Source organism: Brachyistius frenatus, unplaced genomic scaffold, assembly GCF_029030835.1.
Source record: "Brachyistius frenatus isolate BFR_SWC_R1_liver_20210118 unplaced genomic scaffold, ASM2903083v1 Contig_93, whole genome shotgun sequence".
Taxonomy (NCBI): domain Eukaryota; kingdom Metazoa; phylum Chordata; class Actinopteri; family Embiotocidae; genus Brachyistius; species Brachyistius frenatus.
In genome coordinates, this window is record NW_027210692.1 from 711342 (window position 1) to 738176 (window position 26835).

The 26835-nt window shown below is 40.4% G+C and overlaps 3 protein-coding genes across 18 annotated transcripts in view; all 3 read right to left on the reverse strand.

Moving 5' to 3' along the window:
• Nucleotides 1-4442, reverse strand: part of slc7a14a (solute carrier family 7 member 14a) — a 55782-nt gene extending 51340 nt beyond the window's left edge. The window contains exon 1 of the mRNA XM_069710676.1: nucleotides 3960-4442. The gene's annotated coding sequence lies outside the window, so the exon portion shown is untranslated. The remainder of the gene's footprint in view (nucleotides 1-3959) is intronic.
• A 10111-nt stretch (nucleotides 4443-14553) lies between these two features.
• Nucleotides 14554-21093, reverse strand: slc2a2 (solute carrier family 2 member 2). The gene is made up of 12 exons (XM_069710614.1): nucleotides 21035-21093; nucleotides 20382-20477; nucleotides 19381-19583; nucleotides 19016-19140; nucleotides 18655-18770; nucleotides 18400-18562; nucleotides 17783-17889; nucleotides 16941-17021; nucleotides 16543-16647; nucleotides 16308-16409; nucleotides 15942-16145; nucleotides 14554-15837 (listed from the first exon to the last, which is right to left on the reverse strand). Exons 1-12 carry the CDS (start codon nucleotides 21047-21049, stop codon nucleotides 15646-15648), a joined length of 1509 nt encoding a protein of 502 aa, XP_069566715.1. The 5' UTR covers nucleotides 21050-21093; the 3' UTR covers nucleotides 14554-15645.
• Nucleotides 21094-21943: 850 nt separating this feature from the next.
• tnika (TRAF2 and NCK interacting kinase a) overlaps nucleotides 21944-26835 on the reverse strand; it is a 63043-nt gene continuing 58151 nt past the window's right edge. For all 16 annotated transcript variants that reach the window (XM_069710638.1, XM_069710637.1, XM_069710636.1 and 13 more), the window contains 3 exons: nucleotides 26668-26827; nucleotides 25536-25675; nucleotides 21944-25170 (listed from right to left, as the gene is read on the reverse strand). In XM_069710638.1, coding sequence (XP_069566739.1) covers nucleotides 25087-25170; nucleotides 25536-25675; nucleotides 26668-26827 — 384 coding nt within the window. In that variant the 3' untranslated portion in view covers nucleotides 21944-25086. The remainder of the gene's footprint in view (nucleotides 25171-25535; nucleotides 25676-26667; nucleotides 26828-26835) is intronic.

The following is a 26835-nucleotide window of genomic DNA, read 5'->3' on the forward strand; positions in this document are numbered from 1 at the left end:
TGTATTTGTTTCAAAGTAAAATCTGATAAGAGTTTTTGTCCAACGTTGTCATACTGTCTGAATTTTATTTAATATTTTGCTGCAATAATGAGTGCCAGGTGTCATGTAGTTTAAAAATATCTTGTGAGTCATCCAAAAGATCCTCACAGTTCAGCTACAGTTCAGGCATAAGAAAAGCTGGTAGTCTAAATGTGCACACTGATTAAGCAATTATCAAAAGTGTTTCATTGAAGGGGAGAAAAACAAAGAAGCAATCTTTTGTTCTTCAGATTCTAAAACGAACCGGTCTAAATTTTTTGCAGATGAAGTCATTGACTAATTCCTCCATGGAAGGTCTTCTTTTTCAAAGACAGAGGGGTCCTGACAGCGGTATGAGTGTGCAGAGGGTTGTCAGCTAAAATAGAAAGTACATGCTGGGAGCCCCGTTCTCAAATGAACACATCTGTTAGCATAACTATTTCTGAAGACAGAACACTCCCCTGCCCTTCTGGTCTTAATCACAGCCTCTTACGAATGTGCAAAGACTCACACAGAGACAACAGCGCACAATGTCCCATATTCTCCAGCCAACATTTCGACTGTGGATAGATCTTGACCTGCACTTATGAGATGCAGTCCCAAAATGAAAGCTGAGATGATGTGTCTAGTCACCCATGGTGGCTACCAACATCATTTTCTGGCCTCGGTATCCTTCATAATCAGTTCAAAACAGCTTGTAAATGTGGTTCACGATGTAGTTTCTTCTAAATTATCTAAAAAAGGTTTTAGTCTTGAACTTGCACAATATATAAGAAAACTCAAAGGATCACTGGATGTATCTATCCATCCTGATGGAAATAATTGCCAAATAAATGAAAATCCATCCACTACAACCCAGAAGTTAGCCACTTAGGCACATGAGGAAAGGTCAGGGAATCACAAAAGTCTTGAAGAGGCCTCCTCTGGGGAAAATGAATGGGTGTACCACATTTTATGACAATACAGCCAACAGTTGGTGAGAAATTGCAGTTTAGACCAAAAAAAGTGGACCAACCAACAGGCTGATACTGCCATTCCCTATAAGGAAAAAAAAAAACTATAGAAACTGAACAAGACATTGGCACTTCTCTGTATCACAATCCATGAAATGGATCTTTCCAATATTCCTCCTTTTACCTCCACTCCACCACGCACATGCAGAAACCTTCCCTGCTGCTCCTCTGTCAGTGGGACCGAGCGCATGAAAGGAGGACCAAACACCTCCTTCTGTCCTGCAAATCCTGTCAGAGGCCAAGATATAGTGCTCTTTCTCCATATTCGTTTTTTCTTTACTTCAAAATCTGGATTCTGTAACTTCCGTTATCTTTAAAAACATTCGAGCCTACACAGACACACGCATGAAAGAAAACCCACATGTGTAGGCTTTGCGCGTAGCTATTCAAACAGACACACTGGTTTATTAACCCCACAGCTGCCTGCACATGCTATCATCCTTCATACAGACAGACTCATGCAGACATGCACAACACACGCCAATAAAAAAAACAAGCAACACAGACCTGACTTTGATGGATGCTGCAGTAAGCGCATAAATGGATAGTTTTCAAATTCTTTACAAATAAATAACCTCAACCTGTACTGGTTATTGATGCATCTCAATTGGCAACTTAAAATTGCTATTTTTATAACCACATATTTCAATAAATACAAGCTGATTATGGTTAATTTAATACCTGCCATGTATAATATTTCTATATAAAAGGACCTTCAAGTATATAACAGGTTTTTCAGTGATCTCATACAAATAAAGTACCAGTAAATTGTGAAATAAAACTTGTTTTTTTTCAACTCAACAATGCATGCTGCAAAGTTCACTACTAAGCCAGTTTAAAGTGTCTTTAAAATTTTAATTTGATGGATTGAGTGAACATTCAGCAGAGCATTCTTTTAACTCAAGTCAAAAAACTTCAAGTTAGAAAACTCGCTCCTGATTCAGATTTTAAAAGAGTAAAATCTAAAAATGTAACTATGTTAAATTCATGAGGACAGATGAATTCATGCAAATACATTTGTTTCCTATATTTTACAGTGTAATAATGTATGGGACTGGAAACGGCTGGAAGAAACTGATGGTAGCTCTGTACCTTATACACACACACACACACACACACACACACACACACTCTCAAGCACACTTAATCCCATACAGTTTCAATAAAAGCATACAGTTCACATTAATGCTTTGATCTCTTTTCCTTTCTCCATCTCATGCTGTTTCGAGAAATACATCCTGCAGTTACATAATAGCCCTTTCTACACTTGACCCTACCCCACTGTTGATGTACTGTATGTAGCCAATGAGTGTGTCTGTAGCACTGTTTTCCCTGACTTACAACACAAACCCTCTACCAAGAAAACTCTATCAAATCTTTAATCATTTCAAACCGGTTCATCTCTTCCAGAAATCAACCGGTCACCCAGCAGCTTCGCTGTCTGGACAAACAGCTTTGGAGCGCTGAGGAATGGCCCATAAAACCTCGACCAATCCCCTCCACAATCCCTGCTTTGCTCTCCACATGAGCCTTGAAAGGGCTCTGCATATCCCAGTTAAACATTCTTAGGGGAAAGACACACTGGCAGTTTCTCTGTAACGGTCATGGGGTCTTAATGGGTTATGGAGGGGAGTCCATGTGCTTCCTTCACTGGGATGTGTGTTTGTGTATACAAGAGAGAGAATGTAACCTGCAGACTGCTGTGGATGTAGTTTCATCCAAAACGCATATATTTCAAAACAAATTAAGAGCAAATTATGTAAGAGATGGAGCTGAGACAAAGTAAAGGGGGCCTTTTGATTATTGTCACAGTTCCTTGTGAATGAAAGAACTGAAATGAAAGAAATGATCAAGCGAGAGCTTCATATCTGGCAAAAACAACAAATATGATGTCATCCGTGGGTGCTAATGCAAAAAAAGTGAAAAATGTCTTGCAGCTGGTGAGTATTCCACACATTAGTATGTACGTGAATTAGGTTTATTAATACCATAAAATGTGCATAGCTTTCTAAACTACTTTTACTGCCACTGCCATTGATCTGACTTGCACTTGTGACTGATGTTGTGTCACAAAAACTTTAAGATAAATCAAAAACAAACGTCGAGACTTCACCTGTTAAAGTGAAGCTTCACCGCCATCTAGTGAGCAGTTGAGGTAAAGTCCCTCGTTGCTGGGATTGTGGAATTGTGATATTTGTTGGCCTGGCAATAAGTTTTGACTTTAAAAAGGCGACACCGGTGAAGAGACCATTTAAGTATGAGGAGGTTGATTTTTGAAGTTATGGCCTCACGACAGTGCACAAAAACGTCAACATGGGTGGATGTAAACACAAACAATTTTGAATTGGCAAGTTTTTAGGGGGGGGAAGAAGATGGTGGGGCATTCATTCAAAATCAGAAAGAAGTGGTTTTCACTGCTTATCAAGGATCTCGGGTGTCTCATTGGGGAGTAACCATAGTACCTTTAGCCTGGCCCACGTACTGTCTGTGACCCCCCACCCCCCCCCCCCAAAAAAAAAAAAAAAAAAAAAAAAAATTGGCTGGTGTTTAGGAGGATCACACAGGTGACAGGTGCAGTGTTTACATGGCAAATATCAACACTGTACTTGTAATTGCTCTTAAATTCATATTCATGTAAGCAATGACTGAAATAAAAGACAACACATATCCAACCTATACCAAGGGCACAAGTTTTCATCTAATAAGTCATCGTATTTTTATTTTTTTTCTCTGTCTGTAATATCAGTAATATCGTAAATGAGGGTCATCTCAGAGTCTTAAATAAAAGGTTAAATGAGTACAGCAGTTTTATCACCAAAAAAAAATACTAAACAGATGGTGGCAGACAGCAAATTCGATCAGATTATTGAATTAAACAAGACAGTTTTATAGCTCCTTAAATCTCCATTTACAATAACAACAGCTTACCTGGAATTAGTCAGATGAGTGTTTGCCATCTGTCACTGCACAAATCTTGGGAGTTGACATCAAGACTCTTAATTTCCTTTATGGCAGTCAGTTTGGAGAACGGTGACTCACACAGGTAGGTCACAGGGAAAGGGGGGGGGGGGCAGAATATCCACGGTGACTTCAGGATACTCCTGTGATGGGCCAAACTCTGCATCCATGGCCTGCTGGAATTTCACCTTCGGTGTCGGGCAGCTGCTCTTCTGGCCTCATGCAGTAATGCATCATGTCTACTGGCTTCTTCCTTCACTACATCCGCAAACAAGTTCACGTGAAGAAAGTCCATCAGCTGGGGGGGGGGGGGGGGCGCATATCCATGACTTTAAAATGCAGCAGTTCTGTTACTTACATCGGGCATGAATGTTGAATTTGTCCGCCAGTACAGACGCTTCCGGGGTGTTGTCACGTGGTTTCGTTCGCTCGCAATTGAAGACGAGTTGATCTTTTAATCTTGAGCAGCGTGCTTCAGCTCGTATCGCGGAGAGCCCGCCAACCAAGCCGATTGACTGTTTGATTGTTTGATTGATTGATTGACAGGTGTGACGACAACAACAATGACGTGGATGCGTCAAAACATATCAGAATTCCATTGGCTAAAAAGGTAGTGACGAATTTTATCGCACGGTGTCGCGGAAGTGGTTTTCACGTGTTGACGGACCATTTTGACAGTTGATAAAAAGAGTTTTCTCAATTGGTCAGGGGTGGCGAAAGTATTCAGATCCTCTGTTGTAAGTATTTGGCACCGATGTAACAATTTCCAAAATACTAATTTAAAGTTAAAAGTGCTTGCGTGACATTCGCAAAATGTAAAGTATTTAAGGAAAAGCACTAGTACCAGCTATTTCAAGAGTCCTCTTTGGTCTTCTTCCACGGAGGCCAATTTTATTCACCTTTTTCTTAGCAACAAAAGATGTCACTTGCTGAGCAAGGCAGGCAGTTCTGACAGCCTTTTGTTTTTTCTCATGCATGTGAAGGTTTTACGCTACATGTAGTCTTTTGTGTCAATTGCTGGTAAGCTGTGGATACTCGCCTGTCATCAAACAAAGTTCCAGTATCGTGGAACCAGGTATCAAAAGTTTAAGGCCAACACCGAGCAGGCACTGATTTGTTTAAACACATGCGGTTACAGTCAATGATCAAGGTGACTTAGGGCAAGTTACTGGAAGCGGCTCTTGCGCCAGTCATTTGGTTCTGTGGGGGTAAACAAAGAAATAGAAACACTTCACTGTAATGAATTACATTGAAGCGTTTGCCAGTTAGGACACGCACACACACAAAAAAGGAGAGAACAGCCGTCGCATTTCTTGTAGCCGGTAACATCTGAATGAACTTTATTTTGCAAACACAACAAAAAAAGAAAGTTATTGTTTTTTTTTCTTTTTCAAGACAGCAGTCGTACATTAGTTAGAAGAGAGAAAAGAAGAGCCCGTTTATCTTTGTGTTCCAGAAGAGGCTAAAGGTCAGATTTCACCACAAGACACAATAAAGAAAGAATGAGACCGTGTGCCAAGCTGGGAAAATGCCCAAAACCACTTACCCAGCATACACAAGAACATACAGTATATAAGACTGTGTCCTATTTCCTGCTTTAAGATAATACGCTGTTCCTGTGGTCCGTATATACAAGAGAATATGCGCAAGAAAAATGAAGTAGCCCAGTTAAGAGAGTGAAAGAAAATGTGGAGGTGGCAATGTCTCAAGAGGTAACAGAGAATGTGGTGGGGGGACGGGACAACAACAAAAGGAAATGCAACATGTTTTAACACCAGAACTGTGAAAGTTTGCGACGGATGAATAACAATTAAAACCATGCTAATAATCTCATTTATTATCTTCACTGATGACACCATTAAAGTTAACACATCTCCTAACTCTCAGTTTAGAGCCATGAGAAAATCTGCCCTCGTGACACTGACCAGTCATTTGTGCAGTTATCCCGAGCGCGCTCTGACCCTAGATCAGCACTTGAATGCAACTAGGACTGGACCATCTCACCTCACAGTGAAAACACATTCTCCCAACGGTATTCAGACATCAGTCCTGTTTCCCCGTCTCCGCGCGAGAGACATCTTTAAGACAGCTAAAGGTCGAGGGTCGTTAATACGATGCGTGGGACTAATTAATGCTACATATCAAGAGTTAATTGGATGGAACTGGGGACGACAAAGAAGTCTTCAATCCTGGGTTCGACCTCGACTATGGACACACGGCACACAGGGCACGAATATGGCTTAAGGAAGACTCCTCTTCTGTTAGGGCTTTGGAGATGGCGGAAGAATAGTTTAGCATAGAGACCTCATATTATTATCATTATTAAACTGCAATACTAGAATAGATGTTAGGATTTGGATACTTGTGGAAATGTATGCATAAGGAGGCAGAATAATACGGGTAAAAAAAAATTGGTTTTCACAGGCGCAGTGGCATGTGGGCAACCAGAAAAAAAAAAAAAAAAATCAAATAAACATGGGGCAGAGTACAATACTGCAGTGTTCTGTCTGTACCGCTTCCTTCACTTCCCTCAAAAGAGCATCTCCTGCCATTTGCATACGACACGTCTTGTACACATTCGTTGGGCTTATTACTCCGCAAGTGTGATAAAGAGATCAGGTTGAGGTGGTGCAGTCTGAAGACGTCAAAAGAATTTATACGCTTATGAGGACAAGCGGGGGCTTTTGAGTTGTCTTGCATGTGCCCCCATTTGCCAAAGACCGTCGTCTGCCCAATAGCCCGCATAGCGCAATGTCGATGCAATACTACACTGCTGCTTTTAGAGCGTTTAATTTTCTAACCCAATGTTTTTCCCCTGCTTGAAGTGGTCAATTTTTTTTATTTTTTTTTTTAATATGGAATGCACCATTAGTCATATGGCTTCTATATCTGATATTGCAATCCACAGTGCTGCTGTTGTAATTATGTACTACAAGTGAGAAAGAAAAGAAAAGGGAAAAAAAAAAAAAAAAGTTTGAAGTGACTGTTGTAATTCCAAAGTTCCTTACATGGTACAATTAAGGGAAAACATCACACTGAACAAGAACGGAATGATGAGGAACAAAATTCATGTTGAACTTAATACAAAATACAACACCCAGTGGACTGCTTTGGTGTCTTGACAGAAGTAAAAAATACTTTAGGTGGACTCTGGTCCAAACAAAAATTACAGACCGGCTGCTGTTGTACAAAGGACAACTTGAAAGCTGAACATAATACCTTCCAATGTCAATATTACAATCTGTGTTTACACGTATTTAGGAAATCTGATTATCATTTTTTTTTTTTTTTTTTTTAGCAGTAACCTGACGTCATAAACATCATGTAAACAATTGCCTTACCGATGTAAGGGAACTGAGAAATTTCTGCTACAGAAACCAGTTTTCTTGATGTATATGTTTTAACTGAGGTTCCAGCAGGGTTTTTTTTACATGAGCACAGGTTAATGACCAGAACTTGAACGAGATAAGTATTGCTGTAATTTCCTACTCATGCACCCCTTGTGGCCAAAATTCAAAAGTCGGACTAAAACTTACCCTAAACGTGTCTAAATAAGTCATTTCCACAGCTCAACTGCAGGGTATTTGTATATTTCTTAACACATGCACTGTTGAAAGACTGGCTTCTTCACTCAGTCCAAATGCTCTAATCAGAGAATAGAGGAAGGAAAAAAAAAAAAAAAAAAAAACTCAGGCTGCAGTGCTTCAAATATATTGCCAATACATTTACAACATGCCATGCCAGTTTTAATTTTATAGTTGGAGAAGGCCTCGAGTGAAAAGAAAGTTCCATGGCATAGGATAAAATGCCCCCACCCAAGCGCCCCTGTCCCGGCCTGTTCATCTTCAGAGTTCCCTGCTAGAGGAGGCCCATCTGGACACCTGGCCATATGCAGTAGAAAGCTCACCATTAGTCCTGCAGATTAAGTGTAGAGAAAATAAAATGTTGCATTGTACATGAAGTCTTAGCTTGTAAGGCATTTGCATACAAGTCAATTATCAAGTGTAAGTGTGCATGTAGATGTGTAAATGTAAAGTCATAATATGGGTATTAATATAGTTGTGTTTTTGGGTTCTTAGACCAATGTACTAGTAGTGATGGAACTGGCTTGTGGTTCAGTGTCAAAAGGGACAATGAGTGATTTTAAAAACAATGCACACGGGGGAGCAACAGTATATCACCCATACTCTTAAAGGCAATGTTATCAATTGTTGTAATATTGTTAGTAATAATATCAGTATTAGTTTCAAAATTCCGTTGTCATGGCGAAGGGGGGGATAACTTGATTGATTGAAGACGATGCTTGTCAGACGTGAGGTACAGTTGAAGCTGACTAAGAGCAGTTTGTGTATTTCAGCTGATGGTGCAGAAAGTGGTGGAGATGGTTAAAGGCCAGTATCTTTGGTGAGGCTTCAAAAGCTAAATTGTTCACATGCTTCACCACTTAGGTGGACTCCCAACATCTGGGTCAATTATTCAGAATCTGACCAAATATGAAATGGTCACAATCTCCACGTCGGTTCCTCAGTTATGCTGCTAAATAATAGACAGCAAAGTACGATGTGACAGAAAAGTTAACCATTTAAAATATCTCCATTTTATCCTATCGGGTGATATTGAGTCATAATTAACATATCAATTCACAAGTTGTGGCCACAAATTTGTTTAATGTCATGGTCAAATTTAACAACCAAAATCGTATTAGTATATTTGAGTCCGAGGGAACGTTTGCGCCAAGTTTAAAGAAATTCCCTCAAGGCGATTCTGAGATATTATGTTCAAGAGAATGGGACGGACGGACAACACAAAAACATAACGGCTCCGGCCATGGCTGTTGCCAGCGTGGAGGTCGAGCAAAAGGAGAACCGGCGCTAGCCAATTTCAATATAGGTGGAATGCCATTCCAAAGCACACAGCAGAGTAAAAAAAAAAAAAAAAAAAAAAATCTCCATCACCCTTTGAGTTAAACTCGGCCTGGAAAAAAATTATTTGCTATAAAGTGGCATAAAGTCTCTTGTAGGGTTTTTCCAGGTTAGTCACACTGTGATTAATTGAGCCGTGCGGGCTGACTTTGAATGATTTTTCCACTGTGTCTTACAGAACAATAAAATAGTCAGTGATAAACATTACCTTTCTTTTAAAAAACAAAAGCGGCCCACTGGTGTGCCAGTAGAAAGCTTTTAGTGTGAAGCATAAGCGGTTCAAGTTACATTATAAGTGAATTAACATTCCTCCTACCCAGCTGAAAATGAGCATTAAACAGCAAAACAAAGCTGATATTTTAATGTGCAAAAAGAGACAGAACCCCCCCCACCCCCCAAGCTAAAAACAGAGAAACGTTATGAACGGATTTGTGTCTACTCTTTCGTACAGTTCAGGTGCTGAAGACAAGGGGTGACGACTGGCACGGGTTGGCCATGTTCGGCCTTACTACCGAGCAGGACCACAGCCGTTTGGCACGGTTATCCCCTACTGGGAAGCTGCAATGGAAACGCATGTCATCACAGTTTGGCAGAGCACGCCAACCCAGGCAACTGGAAAAATCCTATTAGCAATGTATATAATGAAAACGGACTGGCAGCGAAACAAATCACAGAATTTACAGCTGCAACAAAAGGTTGGTGAAGTATCAGTTTTATGGATGCCACAACACCAGAAGCAGTTGATGGCCATTAGCATTAAATTTCCACAATTTAATACAAAATTAAATAAACCTAAACAGTCAAATAAATGTATGACATTTCAACATAAAAAAAAAAAAAAAAAAAAAAAAAACCTGAGGCGCACACAACATATATTCTGAAAAACTGAACAGGAATGACAGGAGCCTACTAATGGCATGAGCTGCATCCAGCTATTGTTAATGCTATATCGCTACAATAGCCAAAATGAAAAATAATGCACGCTTTTGAACATCGAGTGTCGCGCACTGCTACAACAGACCCAGCGACCAAATTTAGAAACGACGGTTACATTTTGACGAGATTCGGTAAATTAAAGCTATTAATCAAGTTATCTTTGGTTATCTTCGTCTCTGAGGTTGCCTAAATGAATTTGAATATTTGTCATTTTGTTTTAAACGCTCTGCGACAACGATCGCATGCCGGCATTTTGGTCATCTATAACTTGTTCCTGCTCATCAGGCTCAGGTGCAAAGCATCTTTCACGGCTGTTGCGGCACCTGAACTTGCAGCACTTAATTCCCGCAAAAAAAAAAATGTCATCAGCAGAAGCTGTGCTGAAAGTATTTGGGGATACATCAAGTCTTTTCGTCGTATTCTGTATTAGTCAAGACAGTCTGTCCTGCAACGCTACGTCACTTTTATGATATATTTTTATACTTTACTTTTAGCCCCGTGGTTCTCCAAATTCCATAAATAAATTACAAAAATATGAAAACTTGTATTTCTGTGATGTGCAGGATTGTCACAGGAAGTTATTACACGTGTATTCCTTTATCAGGTCAGTGAATCAGGAATCGGAAAACCTTTCTTAAGGGTTTTCCGATTCCTGCTATTTTACACTCAAACTACAGTTCAAGTTTTACAAATTACGTTTTTGAAAAAAAAATCCCCCACAAAAACTCAGTGAAATCCTGTAGGGACCGATTAGAAAAAGTATCAGTTCTCAAGACCAGCTGCATACAAGATCACTGCAACAAAGCTACAAGAAACCTTTTTGAAAAATGACATTTTTTTTTAAACGGCACCTTTGCCTTAATTACAGTACGTGTGTCAGACTGTATGAAAGGCCCAATGAAGATGAATGCCTTCACCAAAGAAATTGACATTTGTCCTTGGAGCCAGTGTAACATAACTGTGGTATGTTTTTTTCTGAAGTAGACCAAGGCATACTGTAAGATATGAGAATATTTTGCCAGATAGAATATAGTAAGAGCAGAAATTTTATTTAACAAACATGACTACAAATTCTTCACCACTTCCAACAAATATAGCAACAACTGTTTCCTTGCATTTTGAGAATTATTGTTCCAAAAGAGGCCTCTCGTCAGGGAAGAGGAGCCTGCTTGTTAGCCAATTTAAAACCTGTTCAGCAAGTTTAAAGCCTGTGTGTCATTTCACAGCTGCCAAAGAGACAGCTCCGTTCCTACACCCCTTTAGCAATCAACAAAGCATAGATTTTCTCTCACGGTTTCATGGAGCTTAGGTTATAGCAAATCCAAAACATTGTCTGTAGTGATTGCAAATGGGGGTTTAAACACATTTCCAAACACTCAGCACGAAAGCAGGCGTTTGCCTCCCCTGCCAAATTGTTTTATTTGACACGATAGGCAGTATTTACTGCAAATTCGTTCTACATATTGTATGTGATCAAAGGGGGCATCTCACCTGGTAGTCTTTCCTTGTGACATTTGGAACATCCATGTTATGGGTAGATGGGCAGACATCTTCATACTTCTTCTGAGTAAAGATGTCCAGTCCAGTAAGGTGAACCTGGGAAAATACCTTAACTGATTAGACTTGGCCTTGGGCCAAGTAAACATTGGGGGGGGGGGAGGACTACTAGTAAAACAAGGAAACATAAGGCTAAACCACAAAAGTGCCCTAAGATCTGCGTTCCAAAAGGATGCCCCATGCTGGTTTTACCTTGGCGTGCCCATGCTTGCCAGTCTTTGAGGTAGACATGTCAACGATCTTACAGGGACGTCCCTTCAGCATGACATGGCCATTCTTCCTCAATGCGGAGCATTGCATGGGGAATGTGGTGGAGGCCCCGGCGTCCGCAGTGGAGAAATCATCATCTGCCATGATGGGTTGCAGGTTGCTCTGTGACACGCATACAAGAGCAAACATTAGGATTACCGCATTACGACCTGCATGATGTTAAGTACATTTATAAAAAAAAAAGAAAAAAAGGAGGAATAACGTGGCGGTCATTGCGAGGTAACTGGGGAGCAGATTTGTGGCCTCAAAAAGACCACAGGTAAAGAATTATAAAAACGAGACCATGTTAAGACTTCCCCAGCAGCTGTCTGATGTATAATGGCACTGTGCTCGGACCTGCAAACCAGACAGTGGTCGTGGCTGCGAGTGGTTTAAAAACCAATCCCAAAAAAAAAAAAAAAAAAAAAAAAAGGGGGGGGGGAAGCTATTAACTAAAAAGTTAATCCATTTTGTGCTTGGCGGGGCCCCCCTCTTTTGGTCGACGTTTACAATGGTATTTGATCTCGATCTCATACAGGAATTAAATGCTTTTATTGTTCACATTCCCCCCCCCCCATAATTTCCACATTCTCTCTCTCCCTCCCCCCCCACAAACAAACTTGTATACAAACACTTAAGGCCGAAGCGGGACACCCAATTCGGCCGGGGTACTTAACCCTACGAGCTAACGGCTAACGCCACATGCTAACGCGTCGAGTGCGCTTCGTGTACCAAGTTCCTGCCATCTCAAAAAAAAAAAAAAAAAAAAAACGTCTCCACACCGGGTTTTTTTTTTTTTTTTTTTTTTTTTTTTGGGGAGGGGTGGTGGTGGAGAAAGTGTGGGGGGGGATACCCGACGCGTTTACGCACGCTTAACCGCCTTTTAATAGTTCATCGGCCTTAGAAAGTAAACTAAACCAAAAAAAAAAAAAGGCCGGCGTTAGCGCCGCCGTGCCCCCCCCCTCCCCACCCCAACGCAGCTTTAAGGGTTTTAGGAGTTAGGAGGCTAACGAGCTCCATTAACTACCCACGTTACGTGGCACTCGGGGGCCAGAAGAGCTTTTAAAAAAAAAAAAAAAAAAAAAAAAAAAAACACACACAAAAAACAAACAAACAGTCGAGCTAGCCTTTCGGGTTCCCCTCCTCGTGGATTTTTCTGTCACCGTTAGCTCGGCGAGCTAGCCGACGCGCCGCGCCGCCCTCCCCTCCCTCCCTCCCCGACTCCCGGCTTCGACGGTCGCCCGGGCGGGCGCTAACGCTTAGCCGAGCCCCGCGGTGCTAACTTCTTTCAATCGCGCCGCTTCCGAAGTTATTGATTAACGAGCGAGACGGCTAACATCTCTCCCCCCTCCCCCCCATCACCCCATCACCCCGGTGTTTACGCGTTTTAAGGGGGTGAAAAGGAAGGACGTCGCCCCGCCGCCCCCGGACCCGTGGCGACGCTTTCAAATGCGAGATTCAAACGGCGAAAACGGGTCGCTTTTTTTGTTTTGTTTTGTTGTTGTTGAAGTCGGGTGCGTTTTAGCTTACCTTGTGTGTCTCGCTCGCACCAAAAAAAAAAGGGAGAGTCACTCCGCATGCGTGGAGCTTTTGTACTGCAGGAGGGGTTTAGGGAGGGCAGGTACGCGTTTCAGTGACGTAGTGGAGAAGGAGGGGGGAGGTTAGTGACGGGACGTAAAGCGGGACGGTGCCGGAGATGCCTGAAAAGGGTCGCGGCGTCACCGTGCGCCATCGTGCACGGCGGTGGGATGTAAATAAGTATATTTATTCGAGTACTGCGGCGCCCTACTTAGGTGCGATTTTTTTTTTTTTTTTTTTTCACGCGCTTTACTTTTGCATTAGGAAAAAAAAAAAAAATTGGGAAAGTAAACATTTGAGTTGGCGGGAAGGTAACCGAATGCATTCATCAAGTGGATCATGTTGTACTTGAAGTGTAACTTTGCAGTTGTTGTAATCGAGTATTTCAATTTTCTGCAACACCGCGTTCTTTTTTTTTTCTTTTTTTTTTAACCTCACAAACTGAAACTTTACGTAAAAAAAAAAAAAATGCGTTGTTTTGTGCTGTATATTTCAATATTGAATTCAAATAGGCAAATTAGCCCCCACTTTGACCAGCGTCAAAATGTGAGCCGATATGCCCCTTAAATGTCAATAGGCTAAATCAATTATACTCCATCCAATAAACATTTAAGGGACCAATCTGTATACCTTTGATACGATATATTCTTTACTTTTGCTGATTTACTGAAACCCAATTTATTTATAGAGACAAATATTTTTTTTTAAATTATTATTATTATGTCTTCATTATGCATAATTTGCCCCCTTATTAATCTGGGATATACTGCAAGATAATAGCCTAAACATGCCACATGGTTTTAAAGTAATTCTCTGATTTTACTTTGAAAGGAGAGAAACAAGCCTTTTTTTCAAAGACATAGTAATAAGTCCTTTTTCTAAATAGTCCTTCAGAACACTTGAGATTTTAGTTATATATTGTCCCTTTAGTGTTTGTGATCAGAAAAATCTTAAGTATTGTCATGCAAATGACTAATGTTTTTAAGAGTTTTTTGGGTTTTTTTTTTACTGTTGGAGATAACTAAAGATACAACATGTTTCCAGGTTGTGTGTTAACCCGTGACTGTTTGGCTCAGAGCAAAAGTGCAGTATTTACAGGGAAGGGCTGCAACAGACGCCTTGTAATTAGTCTTGAATTAGTCCCTAAGCGTTGCTGGGGGCTGTATAAGAGAGATTGTGTCTTTGCTTCCAGACCGATCTATTTACTCAGTGTAAATTTCCTCTGGTATCAGTTAAACATTCATCTCCACCCATCTGCTCTCTGCACTGCCTGGCTGGTCTTTGCATGGATCTTGCAATAGCCACTGGCCATGAGTGAATTCTGTTTTATTTGGGTCAATAAAAACGTGTTTTTGTTTTCTTACAGATCCCTTCCGGACATGGAAGATGAAGTATAAAAATGCGCTGCTTTGAATAATAATTTGTGGCTATGTTATTGTTTTATTCATAAAAAGTTTAATTACAAATACTTAAAATCACATTAACTCATTATCCATCGTTGACAAATAATCTATAAATCAATATTTTGTTTCCATATCACACTTCTGTAAGCAGCATATTGGACCACGATTGTCAGGTTACACAGACAGACATATACTGTATGCCTTAAACTCAGATTTAAAACAAATGCGGAGAAACCTACATACATAGGTAGGTGCATGTAAACACACGTGTGTCATTGTGCACTGTAAAGATCAAACGTGAAAAGTGAAGTAACAAACAAACAAAAAAGATTTTGTTTTAGTTGAGGGGGACAGAAAATGGTGGAATAATTCCTTAGATACACAATACCTGGATGTGGCAACCAAATAGCAATACAGCATTACATACTCTAAGTAGTATTTTATTGTCTCCACAGTCGAGGGTTTTTAGAGTTTTAGGTGCTGAGTAAGTATAAATTGGGTTTACAGGTTATTTATTGAAAACATCTGTACTATGGCTGAAAGCATCGATATATAGAGTCGTGGAGGTGAACCGAAGTCTTAAAGCATCCAAAGCACCGCAATAAAGGATGCTCAGTAGACCTGAGAGAAACTGCAGAGTTCTCTGTAGGGGCAACACCCCCTTTCACACACAAATAGTATTTGATTTGTTAATGAGCAAACAGTGATCATAGTTTATTTTTTGACTGGTAAATCAATACTTCGATAAAAGTTTAGATTTGAACAAATGTAAACATCTCTCCATACAAAATGGAAGCGTGACATTGAGGGTCACATCAGTGTTCTTTTTGTGTATTTCTCATATTTACATTATGAATATAATGTTATCTTTTCTTGTGGTAAAACCCCTTTTTTGGTCAAGTAATTATTGTAATGTTACACACACAAATGTACATACACACCTTTTGAAATACTGACACACACACTCTCGCATACCTCACATAGAGATCACACAGGCAAATAGATGTCATTTTAAGCATCTGTGGATGTTTTGAGCTGCTGCAATTCAGTGCCGTCTTTGGGGACCCGACGTCCCTTGTGGAAGACAGCCGCAATCTCCTCAAAGGTTTTGCCTTTGGTCTCAGGGACCCGAAGATAAGTAAACACGGTGAAGCCGAGAAGCAGCACGGCAAACAGGATGAACACATAACAGTCCATCCATTCCTGACGGGACACACATGAAGAGAAAAACAAGTCAGGGGTGACAGCGTGCACGAGTGCATGAGTTTCACAAGTTTACATTACATACGTGTGCCCTTTGTCCCTACCTGTATGTATGGAAACATCATGCCGATGATGAAGTTGCTTGTCCAGTTACAGCAGCCAGCGAGAGCAATGGCTGCAGGCCGAGGTCCCTGGCTGAAGAGTTCAGCCACTATGAACCATGGAATGGGACCGGGACCGATCTCGAAGAAACTCACAAAGAGGAAGATAGCCGACATGCTGACGTAGCTCATCCACGAGAAATCATTCTGGAGGAATTAGGACATCAGTCAAGTTTCTACTCAGGCTGGTTCTCTGGTTATTAAAAAAAAAAAAAAATCAACAGAAGCTGCCTGAGTTTAAAACACGTTTCACTCACGACCACTCTTTGATATTCATACACATTGAAGACGCACAACACTACTGCAAACCTGGAATCTGAGGCCCACTGTCATGCCAATAGCACAGAGACACATCCCTCCCAGACCAACCAGAGTCAGAGTGCGTCTGCCAGCCTTGTCCACCAGTGCAACCTGGAACAAACAGTTCACTGTTTATCTGTGTGTTTATGTGTATAGATGAAACAACACATTGCTGGTGCATGTTCCTGGTTTGGTGTCCATTATCTGTGTGCGTTTGTGTTTTTGCATCTGTGCTGCTACTCACAGACACCAGAGTGAAGACTGTGTTGATGGCCCCGACTCCTATAGTGGCGTAGACTGGCTGACTGACACCAGATCGAGAGAAGATATCTGTGGAGTAATAAAAGATCTGGAAGACAAAACAAGTATAGATTTCACATAAATGCAGAATCAAGTTGTAGTGTGGCAGGTAAGTAAGGTACAACAGAGCAACACAGCTATAATATATACTTTCATGCACATAAAACAAAATTCTCAACTATATCTTTTTAAAATGAAGAACTGAAACATTTACCATTTTTGGCCGAGTTACTGCTGATGCAGACACACGGTATGCAACGACAGCTGAACCATAATTTTCCTGTTGTTAGGACATCAAACTCACTGTAATTCAAGACAATTGAAAGTGATTTTGCCACCTACTGCATTGATGCCAGAAAACTGTTGGGAGAGGTGCATCATGAGGGCGATGACCAGCTGCTGTCTGTACACAGAGGAGCAAATCTGGGGGAGAATACAGAACAGAGTAAAACACTGTGAAATAGTAGTTTTCACACATCTAAAATATACACAGCTACATTTTTGTTTATCTTATGACAAAATGTTGAGTGCGTGTTTTGTTCTCTGCCCCCTACAACTACAGTGTAACTCGATCAGTTCCAAACATTTTCACGTTTGTTACTTTGCTGTTATGCACAAAATAAATAATTCAACATGTTCTGATATGGCAGAAATCTTTTGGTTTCATGTGTCTATTTTAACAATACACTGTGTCAGGAAGGTTCCCCCCCCCCCCTCATTTATCTAATAATCTTTAGAATTTAAGATTATCAGTGTACTCTAGTTGATGATTAATTTAGAAGATCGGAAGGTGTCTGTGCACCTTGAGGAGGTGTGTGCTGTACTTTCAGCCTAACAATAGAGGTTTTTTTCATTGCAGACATTTTGGCTTGTAACAGGTACAGGGTGTTTTCATTAAGTGTCCCAATAAGCCATGAAAATGAATCAACATGCACAAAAGCAGGACCTCCCTTAAGTGGAATGCAGCTCTCATTAATACACCTTTGCTTTCCCTAACGTGACAAGTGAATAGTTGTAATTATATATGTGGTGGCTCAGGCTGTTTTAAACATAAGCTACTGGTACTATTTTATTTTGAAACCCTTTTCAAGCTGTGGCTTAAACTGCTAAAGTAAAATTCATACACAGTGAACCGGTATGAAAACATACTGTCTCTCAACTGATTGTCCTGTAATGAGACCTACCAAAGAAAGGATAGTGACCCTGGCCTCCTTGCCTGCCTCCTCTTTCTCTCTCCTCATCTCTTCCAGATCAGCAGCTGGATTGTATGGCCCCCTTAGACGATACAGACCTGCAACAAAACACAGATGTCAGACAGGAGTAAAAGTCTGTAGAAATGACTTATTTTCAAGGGTTACATTTTTTTATACTACTAAAATAAAAGTAGCAGTACCATGAAGTAATTATGCTCCATCACAAGTAAAACATTTTCTTAAGTAAAAAGTATAGTAGCAAAGTTTATATTAAAGAATAGTTTAATATTTTGGGGAACGTGCTTATTTCCTGCTACAGACACCTGTCAGCACTTCTAAAACTTCATATGTCTTGTTTGTTTGTTAATGCAAACTGATATTTTAAAGTTTCAGTTTTGACAAAATATAGTATCTTCATTAGTGAGCAGCAGAGAGCATAAATAGATTGTGTTACCTTTGAACACAGCCAAGATAGCTTTTCCCTCTGTTTCCAATCTGTGCGCTAAGCTAAGCTAAGAATTTTTTCAAAATATTGACTGAGGGTTCCAGTGCTCGAGAAAGAAAACACTAAAAGGATAGAATAGTGAGCTTCTTTGTGTAATTCTTACTTTTCCGTGCCTCTTCCTCTTTGCCCAGTACGATGTAAAGGTACCGTGGGCTCTCGGGGCACAGAGGCATCAGAAAGGATTGTAACACTGCCGGAGCTCCAGACAGACCGAGCAACAGGGGCCACATTTCATCGTTACCAAGGACAAAGTCCAAGCCTAATACCTACAACCACACACATACACTTTAGATGAAATACTTTGCGTGCTGTAAAGCAAGAAAGAGGATGCTGTGTATGTTGTGCGAGTGTAACTCACCTGGCTGATTAGGATGCCAATGACAACAGCCAGTTGGTGTAATGTTCCCAGAGCCCCTCTGTAAGACTTGGGTGCAATCTCTCCAATGTACATAGGCACAAGTCCAGATGTCAACCCTGAAACACACATCTTGAGTTTACCGACTTAAACCAACATTTACTGTTGGATATATGGCAATATGGGAAGGTAGTGTTTTCTTTCTTCTGTCCAAGTGCAATTTAGGATCCCCTGTTGTAATAATAAGTGTGATATTCGTCAGGATCATGAAGACAACTCGCCTCTTCTATATCGGTAATAATTGGGATTTCCAACAAAATTATTCAAGTATCAGTTGAAGGTTGTACGATGTGCTTGAATGTACCACAGTAAAAGCCCATAACAGCGCGGCCTGCGATGACCATGATGTGGGGCTTCCACATCCTGCAGAGACCCATCAGCAGTCCAGCAGCTACAGCCAGAACATTGATCATTAACATTCCCTTTACCCTGCAAAACAGAAGGAGAGACAAAGGTGGCACGGTGAGACACAAAGACAGAGGTATGATACATAAGAACATTTGAACCAATGCATTTTTTAATCATGCTTTGACTTCACTTTTATCTTTTGACCCACTAACATTTGCCTCCATCTCTTTGATCTCTCCATACTTTATTAAGTCTTCCTTTTTCCACCCCCACTTTCATTCTTCCATTTGAGTGATGATTATTTTATTCTTCTTTTCTCACCTCCCTCTCAGGTCACCCACAAATCCGACCAGAAAGGAGGACAGCATGCCACCGATGGAGAAGATTGCCACCGACAACGACCAATATATGACCACAGCAGGGTATTGTCCTGCCTCAAGAATCTCCTTTGTGCTGTTTTCTGACAGAACAGCATCCCTCTCTGACCACAGGCCCAACGACCTTCCATAATGCTTTTCAATGACCTACAATACAGGCACACAGGCATGTCATCAAGAGGTACAATGATGGCTGCACACACAGAGACAAAACAAAAGCACACACATACAAACATATATGGATCTATTTAGTTAAAACTCATTCATTCCATTTTACAAAAAATGTATCATGCCAATTAATTGAAATTCAATTCAAAATAACTTTTTCCAATAAAACCAGAACATAGCAGGGGCAGAAAAAGATGACACTTAAACACAGTGACGCTGATTTTGTGAAACTGTTGTCCGTAAACAATTGGCAGAGTTGGTGTTCATCGGAGGAGGGACAGACCCTCTTTACCCTATGACCCCTTGCCTTATGCAGTGCAGCAAAAATACAGTTGAGCAGCTTTGATATTTAGACTTTGCCACTGACCAAGCAATCCTTGCCACCACTTATCACTGAGAAACGACAGAAAAGTCTGACATGTCGGCCTGGCAAAGTCTCAAAATCAGTGTCTCTAAAACGCAGGTGTTGTACGCTGACAACCCTCCAGCACCAGTTTAAATAAACGATGAGGAACTTGAACGTCAATTCTTGAGGTAGACTTACAGGAACAATAAGGACAGCAGGAAATGGAAAAACCTCAAAGTAAGGTAATATTTCTGAAAGTTCATGCAATACAACCTAAAAACAAGGGTCTGTTTAGCAGAAATGCATCTTTTGGCCTCAGAAGACCATTACCTTGGAATTATATAAAAAAATAAAAAAATAAATTGAATTGCCACCTCAAGAAATTTGATGGCTCGGTGAGAGTGAAAAGTCTACGTGAAAGTAAAGCCAACCTTCTGGGGTGCATTGATGACGCCAAGACTGTACCCATACTGCAGGGACCCAAGAGCTGCTGTGAACACAGCCACAGCCAGTGTACCGGTTAGCTGCTACAGGAGTGAAAGGGAGGACACACACCAAAATGCATGAACACACACAAATGTTATCATGCATAGAAACACAAGGACATGAGAGTATGAACATCTCAGATAGTACCAAAAAAAAGTGCATGCAGAAATGCAAAAAATAGGAGTTTATGAGAATTACTGATGTTTATGCTTTGTGTTCTATTTCAGAAAATTATAAGAATTCTTACATTCAGAAGTAACACTTTTACATAAGAATGCCTAGTAAATAAAATGTTTTGCAAGTTCTATGTCTGACCTGATATTTTGTTGAAGCACAAATCAGAATTTAATTCATGATAATCTCCCAGGCAAAACTAACAACGGAAACACATAAACTGCTGATAAAAGGCGGCGGTTTCTTCTGATCCGAGTGGTAAATCCAACTCTCTAAAGCTTCACGTCTCAGCGTTGTATGTAAAAAACATACCTGTTTGCAAATACTGCTTACATGACCTAGGATGAGGAGGTAGAATATATGCACAATAACCATTTAAAAAAAAAATAAGAGCACAGAATGTGTCCGTTAAGAATTATCTTACCTTTCCCGTCTCCATGATGGGTCCAGAGTGTCAGCCCAGAGTTTGGTAATGATCACTGAAGGCTGAATGCCTGATAGCGCTGTGTCCACTCACTAATCGACAAACACATGCATGCACATGGATAAACATGCACACCTACCGCACGTATAGACCTTTTACACATAAGTGAAACAGTGGTCTTACTCTCCTCTATGCACAAACAGAAACATTACTCTTATTGATTTAATAAGGAAGCAATACAAAACTAATAATTTTGACAATCAAACTGAGACAAAGAATCTATTTTTGAAACTGGTTTAAGGATCTTATGAGATGTTTCATGTTGGCACATTACGGACAATAATATACAAAATTGGGAATAATAAATTACTTCCAGATACAATTAGGGCTGAATATACTTCTTTTTACCCTTATCATTACATCTTTTATCTTTCTCTCTCGCTCACTTACTTACTCACACAGTTAATGATATACTTGTGAAGCAAGTAAAACAGTGGTCTTACTCTCCTCTATGCACAAACAGAAACATTACTCTTATTGATTTAAAAAGGAAGCAATACAAAACTAATAATTTTGACAATCAAACTGAGACAAAGAATCTATTTTTGAAACTGGTTTAAGGATCTTATGAGATGTTTCATGTTGGCACATTACAGACAATAATATACAAAATTGGGAATAATAAATTACTTCCAGATACAATTAGGGCTGAATATACTTTTTTTTACCCTTATCATTACATCTTTTATCTGTCTCTCTCGCTCACTTACTCACTCACTCACACAGTTAATGATATACTTATGGGTGAGCAAAGTCTGAGGGTCGACTGATAATGTTCATATTTGTGCAAAAAAGGACAGACGCTCTCACAAAAACATTCCCCACATACACACACACGTACCAGAAGCATAATGCTACTTTAATTTATTTATTTCTTACAGCATCTCTTTTACAAAACAAATAAATCCCAAAACAGGACATTAGTAATGCTCTTTCAAAATGAAGAAAAACAAGAATTAAACAGAATAAAGAATACAGTGGTTTCATCTTTGAAAGGAGAGACCTCAGTGTAATGACCGTCAGCATTTTTCCAATGGGAACAGTGAACTCCACGATGGACAAACACGGTATTAATGCCCCATTCACACTTCATTATTAACCACACACATGCAGATGCATGCGTGTGCACACACACACACACACACAGACACACACACACACACACACACACACACACACACACACACACACACACACACACACACACACACACACACACACACACACACACACACACACACACACACACAGGGAAGACAGTGGTTTCTTCAGCTCGGCTCTTTATTGCTAAACTCTGAGCCTGCTCCCCCCAACAGAGATCAGGGAACCTAACTCACAGCAGGAACAGCCACTGTATGGATGTGTAAAAAGTCCTAGAAAATTTAACAAAAAACATGTAATAATTTAACAGAATAAACTTGATTCATGGGATCAGTACATCATTGGGGATTTTTGTTTTTTCTACCACCAAACGTTTGTTTACTGATGACCACAATACGGACAAAACTGCTGTATGTAACGGTGACGTTGCTCCAAAAAAACCACAGGGGCAGGAGAATGGTGGCGTTTTTTGGGGGGCTTTTGGTTTTACTTTGAAAACCCAATCAGGACCACGCAGACGTGGTGCAAAAACAACAGCAACAACCTGGATTAACACTCAGTGTTCGCTACATTATGCACACGCCTTCGGCTCTCTGGCAGTCTTTAAACTAATATTTAAATAAAGTTTAGACCCGCTAATTGCTACATTTTCTTTTAGTAATAGGATGCCTCACTGTTTATTTAGAGCAGTTTTTTCAGTGATATTTTCCATAGGTGATTGTCTTCTACATGATTTGCCCCCAGCTTGTCTCCAGGTGGCTGTTCGTTGATGATTTTAAAGTAAAACTGTGCCAAAGTCCTGTTTTAGAGTAACTTTACTCTCGTTTTTGTTGTGTATCAGTGGATCTCCAGGTTATTGTCGTAGATTCAGAAGAAAACTCGAATCTGTACTACAGATTCAATAGTGTTACAAAATATTACTATATGTAGTGATGATTGCACTGTTGGAAGTATCTGGAAGGAAATGGCAAGGTTTTATCATATTTAGTTGCTCCTTTCAAAGAATAAATCTTAAATTTGTTAATGTAAATCTCCATTAGAGGAAACAAATAACATCAGCAACGTGTTAAAAGTTAGATAATAACACACAGACCCCCCCCCAAAACCATAACCGTATGGGCAAAAAAAACAACCAAAAAACATTATAATGTGACCGCAGTAATGTCTTGGCCTCCTTTTAAGTTTTGCTTTTGTCATGCTAGGCACTGTACAAACAGTTAGGAGCCAAAATGAGAAGAACCAGGGAGGAGCATGATTCAAAAAGGACACCACAGTTTGCAACAATGAGTGCTTTCACATGCACACAGTATTTGGGATCGTAGCTCATATCCTGTTGAGGTCGTGAACAGGATAAGCTGTTAAAATGCATCTTCTGCTACGGCCACACGGCCGTATCTATGAACAGCCATAACACTCCTGTGTTAAAGGAAACAGAAACATACCTCAAAAATCAACCACTAATATTGCCTATTTCAAATGCATTGTGTTCAGACACCAACTGATAAACTCCATACTAAGAAGATAATATCATAAATCTGCATGTAAACACACTCAATGTTGCTTTGATTGCATTAAGGTAAAAGTTCACGCACAAAGACTGCTTTACTTGATTCTTGCTGGACATTGATTTCAACGTCCTTTTTTGATTCAGACTTGATGTGAATGGGACTCATTTCAACATCAAGTCAAACATACGCACACACACACACACACACACACACACACACACACACACACACTGACATAGACTCCTGATTTCAGAGACACAGATGTGCTGTACATTTCATCAAAGACTGACTGACTCCAAACTGTTCCACAGAAAAAGAAAAGAAATGAACAGAATGACGCTCTCATTGTTCATTGAATATTACAGTATATCTGATGCAGCACCTTCAGAGTTTAAAGAGTGAAGAGAGAGAGAGATCATGATGATGATGTGGGAGGGGAGGGGTTGACAGGAGGAGGAAGAAAAGAGGAAGACAGGATGGACCAGTGATTTCATTTTAAAGGGACTCCGACATCATCGTTGCATACGGTTAAAACCCACCTGACAGCGGAGCGTCTCGCCGCATCTCTATCAGTGAAATGCGATCGAATGCTAAATCACAATTACTCGGAACCCGAAAACATGGCGAGGTGAGGAAGTGGGGGAGGAAGGGAGTGACGGAGGAGAAACAAAATCAATCAGGCCGTCTGCTTTCATCGCCGACATCCAGAGTAGATTTGTCACCTCTCAGCTGTCCTCCCTGCACTGACTGTCATATTCAATAGTATATTTAAATTTAGATTAAATTGCATTCATGTATTGCTTCTCCAGTCTCCGAGGTGTAGTTCCCGGGAATGAGCCCACACAGGGTGGGTAGGTAGGGAAGAAAATGGAGGACATGGGTGTCAAAGGACTGAAAAGATGATTTGATCTACCAGGAAGGAGGGAACGGGCAGAGGAGGTGGGACAAAAGGAAGAAGAGCGACAAAAGGAGGCAGGTGTAAAGTGTATTTTTACAGTACTTGAATACTTGAATGAACTGCTCCATTTGAATAGAAGAGACACAAAAGGGAGGTAAAGAAGAAGAGGAGTTAGAGAGAAAGAGGGAAGAAGAGAATATTTGGAAAGTCAGTGGCACCAGTTTGCCAGTCAGTTGAGTAACGATGGCTTCTGCATGACCCGACTTATTCTACGATAACTCGACCGTTCATTTAAAACTGGTCTTTGTTGTTTTTCTCTAAAATAACTTTTTTGTTCCTACACCGTATTAGTCCCTCCAGTGTTAAAAGAGTTCATTTGCGGCCTCTCGGGTCAGTCGGGTTTCTTTTGTGAGATGTGCGGTGAGCCGAGGTGGGTTGCTGGGCTGGCCGATGGGAGAGTGAGGCAGAGTGGGCAAAGGGAGACATCACCAGTTCATCATAGAGTTTCTGTTGAGAGTCATGAAGAAAACTTGGCTGCTACCTCCCGAACGCACGGATGCAAAGAATACCTGGATGAGAGAACACAGAAACCATTTTCACTAACAGAATAAATAATAACTGCAAACCACACTATCATTATTGTTCTCTCACCTCCCCCAACCAGGTTATGTTTTGATTCACAAATTATATTTCACCTTTTATTGAAGTTAAAAGATGGGGCATTTGGCAATACATCTTATAGTCCTGTAAATGGTTGAAAAGTTCAATAGGTGACAAAAACGTAGGCCATTCTAGAAACACGATGACTCCTTATAACAATCCAAATTCACAGGTACCTGTAATGCGCAGGGAAACATATGTACGTGACAAGTCCATAGCAATTAATAAGACTAACCAAGAATAAGGGAGCACGCCCAGTTCAACTGTGTCTTACCTTGTCATTCCGCTCACACAGGAATTTGAGCCTCTGGGCTCTCTTGTGCATAAAGACTCCATCGAGATGACCTGTCTCCACAGAGCGGATCTCTATGGCTTTCTCACCCCAGCCCATGATCTGATTAGAGTGGATATAGGCTGGAAGAGAGAAAACACAAGACAGGCATTTGTGACAATGTACAAAATATATCTAAAAGTAGATGTCAGCATTTTTAGAAACTGCACTTTAGATACAACTTACTACATTACTACTCATGCACTTAAATTTTGCACTTTGGCAATACAAAGTTATGCAGTGATGCAATGTTGTATTTTTATTGGGCAGTTATTTATGTTTTTTTCCACAATGCACAGAAATCAGAGGTCACGGTCAACTACTGAGCTGTGCTGTTGAAATTTAAGAGACATTTCAGCAACCGATCCTTGCTGACACAGGAGGTTCTGTGAATTCAAGTTCATGGGGCAGGGATTTATCCACTGAAAAGGCATTTTAAACAAATTATTAAGCAAAAACAGTGGATTTCATAATCCAGAGCATCCACATGCTCTGAAATCTGGAAGCACTTGCAGTCATCTACAAGTGTAATATATCTGGCTGCCACACGGGGGCGGTAAAATGTAATCAATTAATCGTAATTTCCATTTAAACCCATGTCTTTTCTCGTCTTTTACTTTTTGGTCGCTCACTCTTTCTTCCCCTGCTTGTTACTCTCACCTTTCCTTTTACATTTACTATGAATCATCTATGTAAAATCTCTCAAACTTTTACTCTCACTCCTTACAGCTTCTACGGTGCTCCTGCTGAGCAGTTCTGGAGGCCTTCCTGAGAAAGCTGATGTTATAGACTGATTTTTGAATCCAATTAAACCTTAGATGAACTCCCAGAAGCCCAGTTCTCAATACTTTGATCTGTATTGCAACGCACACACACACAGAGGAACTGAAAAGGGTATGAACATACACTGCTGTAGTTATTAAAACCTCTCAACTTCAAGTTTGGTGATTTAATTTAGATCTCTGAACTGGGTATTTATCTATGTTTTAATGAGGACTGGATTGAATTACTTTTTCATGACTTTAATGTTGAGAAGAATCTATTCAAATCAAATGCACATGTGGGAAGGACATACCAACAGAGGTAGGCATCTCTCCCCACTGTAGCACCACGTCCTTGGTGATTCGACCATAGGTGTTGACGTAGACACCCTCATCCTCATAACACAGCAGCATCTCCATTCCATCGGTCTTTGGTAGCACCACGATGGCATGGGGCGTCACCTGGCTCTGGATCTAACACA